Source organism: Temnothorax curvispinosus, unplaced genomic scaffold, assembly GCF_003070985.1.
Source record: "Temnothorax curvispinosus isolate PA1 unplaced genomic scaffold, ASM307098v1 QBEX01001638.1, whole genome shotgun sequence".
Lineage (NCBI taxonomy): Eukaryota > Metazoa > Arthropoda > Insecta > Hymenoptera > Formicidae > Temnothorax > Temnothorax curvispinosus.
Genome location: NW_020211418.1, coordinates 396 through 6,957, shown reverse-complemented (window position 1 = coordinate 6,957; position 6,562 = coordinate 396). Strand labels below are relative to the sequence as shown.

The following is a 6,562-nucleotide window of genomic DNA, read 5'->3' as shown; positions in this document are numbered from 1 at the left end:
CTTTGTTCCTACATTATATACTGTAAAAATATTTAGTCCTTTTTCCTTTTTCCTCTTATTCTCGTTCGCGCAATACTTTCTGTAATCATTACACTTTTATTTTTCTCCACTTCCGACCTCCAATTTTTTCTAATACCTATTAGTGTTTACCTCCCTTCGACCTACCCTTCCTCCTTTCCCTTACAGCGTTAATGTTTTTCCAGTTGTGCGTTTCCGGCAGTTTACCCTTAATTCTATTCCATCCCTTCTCCTCCAACCATTTTTCACATAACCTTATAAAATCGAAACCTACTACTATGTAATTCCAAAAATCTTTGTTCTGCCTCTTGATACCTGCTACATTCCAAAAAATTATCTTTCGCCTATTTTCTTTCTTCAGCTGCTTCACTTTTCCGACCTCCATTCGTGTTGTTTGCCTATTGTCCTCTTGAATGCCATAACTTACTGGTTCTCTTTTCCTAACTTGGCAATCATCTAGAAATTTTTCTTTTCTCTTAGTTCTCCTGCTTTTTCGCTCCACACATACTGCTTTCCTCCTATATTCATCTTTTTATATCCTACTTTAACTATCTTCCTATCTTCTTTCTCTATTCTTGCACGCTCTCTTATTTTTCTCTGCACCTCTCTCTCCGTCTTTGTCATATCGTGGTCAATATAGATTCTGCCTACAGATTTGTCCTTTAATTTCTTCTTCTCTTTCATTATCTTTTCTTTAATTTCCCAGTCCTCCAATTCTATTATTACCACTTTTCTTCCTTCCATTTCCACAGTTTGAACACTCTTTACATTTTCTTTTATCTTAAATTCTTGCTCTAGAAATTCCCTAGCTACATCTTTTATACTTCTCGTCTTTGTGTTTGTATTCAACCCTCTTATTACTATCTTGTTCCTTCTCTCTCTTTTCTCTTTTTCTTCTATTATTTTTTTCAATCTTCTAACTTCTTGTCCTATTTCGTCCTTTGCTTCCCCCTTCCGTTCTCGCGATTCTTCTTTTCCTTTATTTTGCTTTACTAATTCTTTACTTTAGTTTACTTACTTTACTTTAGCAACTCTGGCTTCTCCTCTCCGTCTCTCCATCTCTTTCATTCTCTCTTCCATCTCCATCAGCTTCTTCTCTATTCTATCCACTCTCAGCTTCCAGTTTTCTTTTATTTCCTTTATCTCGTTCCTCAGTCCTACCATTTCTATTTTAAGTTCCCTCAGCATCCCCATCAGTGTTCCTTCTTCATTCGTTATCTCCCTCTCCTCTCCTGTCTGCTTCAAACCTGATAGTGTTCTATTCATCATATTACTTTTCTTAAATATTTTATCCGCCAGTCTTTCCCTCTCTTCTTGTTTCCTCTTGTTATGTTCCTTCTCCTTCTCCTTATCTCCACCTCGTACGTAGTCCAGTATGCTCAACGAATCTGCTCTTTCCCTTCCTTTCAGTTCCCTCGCGGTCCTCTTTTTGTCTGTGCCTTGCACTTCTTTCGACATGTAGACGGAGCTTAAGCACGCCTGCTAAGTACCGCCTACCCTCCCCGCCGCGAGTCACCACCCGTCCTACCGATTCGACTTCTTATTTACCTCTGTAAATTAACCGTGCCTACCGCGTGTTGCTACTTTATCTTACATTAACTTATTCTGACTCTCTTTTTTAATTCTTACTTATTTGCCTCTCTGTCGCTTTTTGCGTCTTCCCCTCAATTACGCCGCTTTCACCCCTCTCAACTCGCCCTCTCCTGCCCCCCGGCACCTTAACAAACTATCACCTACTTTAAATATTTGCTAGAATTATCGCACACATACAACACTCTCAGACACTCACTCGTCCACATCCGCTAACCAAGTCCCCTAAATTTAATAATTTAATTTAATAAAAATGAGATGCTTATATGTAAGTATCAAAGATTATATCAATGTAGAAAGACCAAAATCTATGGTCGAAAAAGTCTTGACGATTAATCCGACCAAAACCAATGGTCTAATTGTCACGACACTAGCCAAACGTTGTCGAATATAAAAATAGAGTCTTTCTTATTTTTAAGTGTTTTTAAAAATGTTAGATATATATATAATTTCAATAAGTTGTGTTCACTATGCAAAAGTACACTGAAGCGGCACGCGACCGATGCGTGTTCGCATGTTGATCGAAGGATTTCACGATTGTGAGGAGACAAAGCGCGGAGCTCACTCACGTCGCGGACTCCGGAGCGCAAACACAAAGTAGTCGTTGTGAGTCGAGATCGTTCGTGACTGCGGTCACACGATATAATTCAGGAACACACACATGTACCGTTGAAACTTAATAAACTGTTCGTTATCTTGCCCACGTGTATAAACTTAAAATCCAACAGGTTATTTGGGCCCAGGATAGTGGTTCAAGGTGCGACAGTAAGTGAAACGTGTGTGCGGGTTTCGTAAATCTAAAAAACTCAAAACTAAAAAACTGAAAAACTATTGTAATTATATCGCTTGGAACGATATGCGAGATGTGTAGAGATGGACAAGACACTTATTGTACAAGTTTTTTATACTATAGGAACTCTATTTGATTCACAAGAACACACAATACGTCTTGACTCCACGATGGTCAAGGCTCTTAAGGACACGACCGAGACGACCGTACCGCAACGCACGAGTGGCGCTTAGAATGCGCGCGCCACACAGGAGCTGCCCTCTCTAGAGGCGGGAGCGCATCGCTCGTTTAAAACCCGGCTCTCAATACTCCCTCCCGAGCGATCCGCGGTCCTTCTCTAAATTTAGTCTTTATCTGAAACACAACAAGAATCAGTTATCGAGTAAAATTAATCTCTAATTTTGTTTAGACTCTATATTCATTATCTTATCTCTTAGATATGCAAATGCTTCTAAAGGTAAAGGTTTTGTCATAATGTCCGCCAAATTTTCTTTGGTCTCAATCCATTCGACTTTCACCTTTCCTTGATCAACACACTGTTTGATAAAATCTCCATGAGTGTCAGCCATATGTTTTCTGTTTCCAGTTTCTTCTCTTTCTCTTAAGTTTTTCTTTATTTCCTCTAAGTTGTCATCAAACATTTTAAGTTTGTGACTTCCATCCTTCTTAGTGCAGTTTCTTGCTGCTCTGTTGTCACACCAGATTGTTATAGGCAAGAATGTTCTTCTAACAACATATCTGAGCGACTTGTCCAACGAGATTACTTCTTGACAGGCCTCACTCATTGCTAGATACTCTGCTTGACAAGTGGAGAGTGTAACATATGTTTGTTTATGACTTCTCCATGCTATCACATCTCCAAATAGTTTGATTATATATCCTCCAGTGGATGTAGAATCAATGCAATCTCTGAAACTAGCGTCTGTTAGTGACTCTAACACGTCTGTTTCGCCTCTAAACATTAATCCTCGATTCGCAGTTCCTCTAAGATATCTGAAGACTCTTTTTACATCTTGCCAGTCTTCTTCTGTAGGCTCTAATTGTTTCCTTGCTAAATAATTCACTGCAAAGGCTATATCAGGTCGTGTGGCATTCCCTAGATACATTAAGCTTCCTATTGCTTCTCTATAAGGTACTCTTATAATTTCCTTTCCAGTGTTCTTTTCTTCTAATTTACTCGTTTTGTTTTTGTTGCTCATCCTTTTGGTTACCATGGGAGTGCTCTGAGGCTTGCATTCATTCATATGGAACTTTTCCAGTACGCTCTCAGTATATTGCATCTAGTGGATGCTCATATATCTTTCTTCTTTGTTTCGTTCTATTGTTATTCCCAGAAAGTTTTTGGGTTCTCCAAGATTCTTCGTCTCAAAGATTTTACTCAGCTTCTCTATGATTTCCTCTAATTTCTTCAGATCATTGCTTGCAACTAACATGTCATATTTTGCCTTCCTTCCTCCACGTGAACAGGCATCCCAGTAAGCAAGGAACATTAAATTAACGTTTAGAAATATTGACTTTATGTGTATTTTTTAAACGTTTTTTAATAATATTATACACATATTTGAAAAATATTATTTCGTAATATGATTTTTCTGAATGTTATTAAAATATTTTGAAAACGTTACAGAAAATATTTTTCAAATGTTACTCTGACATTTATTTGAGACCAATGCAACAGTTCAAAATTCCTTGTAATTTGGACTCAGAAATAACGTTGGTAGTATATTAACTTTCTATTGTTATAATGTTATCGTTTTATATTGTGCGCAACGCTCATCGCGACAGCCATGATGTTCATGATTATCCTACATACGATGCGTGAGTGCGTATACACGTGTGTCAATCGAGGAGTGCGGAGTGCTCTTTATTTACAGCATATTTATATATAAGTAGTAACTATTATATTCTAAAAGTTGTATATTAATGATAAGAATTCAATTAACCATATACGTGCTATAATTATTTGTGCTATGAATAGTAGCTGGTGATGTAGGATTCATTTTCCAATTTACAAGAGAGATTTACAAAAGAGAGGAAATATCAATTAATTTTTTTACGTTCTATAATAGATTTGTCCTTGGACATTAAAAATATCATCAAGGTTCGTCAACGCTATTATTTCAATGGTATCAAACAGTGTAACTTTCTATAAAATAACCTCAAAATTTAGCAAAATATGTAAATGATAACGTATAAATAAGCTGGTACACTATGCATGAAGACGATTTGTTGAAGTATTGTGCGGCTTTAATACATCATTGTTTGCATATATCACTGTAAAAGTAATTTAGTATAAAATTGGTATAAAGTTGATAGATATGTAACAAACGATCAGTACAAACAAGACCAAAACTGACTTTTTATTTATTTCTATATTTTTTTCACATATATGTGCTATAATCACACTCTAAAGTATATAAATAGATTATTGTAAGCATATTTTATATGTACAGGGCAATGAATATGTCTTAACATATGGGATCAATTGTTGTATCAAATTCAAAAAACCACCATTTGAAAAATTTGACCCTGGCTAAGATAAACATCAGTGAACAATATATTATAAGGAAAACTCTGTACAAGATACTAGAAATGCTAAAAGATGACCAAGAAGCTTTTACACAAGTCGTAAGTAAAGCTGCTTATTATAATTAAATTATGTATATATTAAATTACAACCTTTTTCTTATCTAAACTATATTGAATTCTTCTTGTTTTAGAGGCTATTAGACAACAATCCCTTGTAATACAGAGAAAGACTTGGAACACTCTATAATGGAATAGCTTAGATTTGCAAACATCCGTAAACAAAGGAAAAAATCTTAAAAGGTAAAAAAGTAATATAATGTATTTATGTCTGTTAAATTAGCACCCTCCATAAAAAACCGGAATAACACATATGCAGAAATTAAGTGGTCTTTATGCGTTAATTATGTGCTCTATTCACGATTTTTGTGCTCGAGCGGTTTCGTGGGAAATTGCAATTGAAACTGAGGGTGCTGGCTTAACGTAAGCTAGCACCCCCACTCATTAAAATTACATATAAAATAAAAAACTCAATATGCTAGAATTATATGCTTTTTATGTGCTTTCAAATGCCTCAAACAAAATTAGTCTATCTGTAATAGTTTAAAAAATATACGCAAAAAAAGATATATATACTACTGATATAAGAATAAAGTATCAAGTTAAAATAGAGAAAGCGAAATAATTCTTGTCTTAAAATGTTTCTCGATTAATGTGTTCTCGAAATATGCACAATGAAATTTTCGTGCTTATCCCCTTCGACCGACCTGAACGTGAGTACCCCATACGTACAAGAGTACCTAACCAGTTAAAATACAGGTAGCAAATTGGTTTTAGTCTTAAAATATTCCTCAATTTATGTGTTCCCGAAATATGCACAATGATTTTAAAAGCATAAAAATCACATTAATTTTTTTTTGTTAATGTAATTTTTTGATACAAATTTTTTAAATAAACAATTATATATGTAATATCTAAATATTCTATTACCATATTCTTTTATACATCATAAAACAAATATATCCTTCATGTATTAGTCACGTAATTGTAGCGTGAACTGTACTATCATTCATGTAATATTATCATGAAAAACAATACACAAGAGATTCTATATAAATACAAATTAAAGTTTACTAAAGAGTAACTAATTTTGAAAATTACATTTTGTTTCTATTATTAGAAAGGGAATGTTAAAAATTAATTAAACATATGTTTACTTATATGAATTTATATATTGTTCAGAATCTCAGTGACACATTCTCCATAATATTTAGCAACTTTGCAATACTTACTCCTAACTCATATTAAATAACTTTAAAAATGTATACAAATACATATACAAATACATATAAATACATATAAATAAAAATTTTTCTGAAATCTCATTAAACAAGTTAATCAATACATTAACCAAAACAAAAATCTTATTCTGTTTATTTTGAAAACACATAAGTTGAGGAACATTTTAAGACTAAAACCAATTCGCTATCTATATTTTAACTGGTACTTTATTTTTATACGTATGGGGTGCTCACGTTTGGGTCGGCCGAAGGGGATGAGCAAAGAAATCTCATTGTGCATATTTTGAAAACACATAAATTGAGGAATATTTTAAGACTAAAACCAATTCGCTATCTG

At 34.3% G+C, this 6,562-nt stretch overlaps 1 protein-coding gene across 1 annotated transcript in view; it reads right to left on the bottom strand.

Moving 5' to 3' along the window:
* The window catches only part of LOC112467069 (E3 ubiquitin-protein ligase BRE1A-like), a 3,183-nt gene extending 1,707 nt beyond the window's left edge, over positions 1 to 1,476 (bottom strand). Inside the window, exon 1 of the mRNA XM_025035537.1 lies at positions 1,037 to 1,476. Within this exon, the coding sequence (XP_024891305.1) occupies positions 1,037 to 1,476 (440 nt within the window). The remainder of the gene's footprint in view (positions 1 to 1,036) is intronic.
* Positions 1,477 to 6,562: the final 5,086 nt, after the last annotated feature.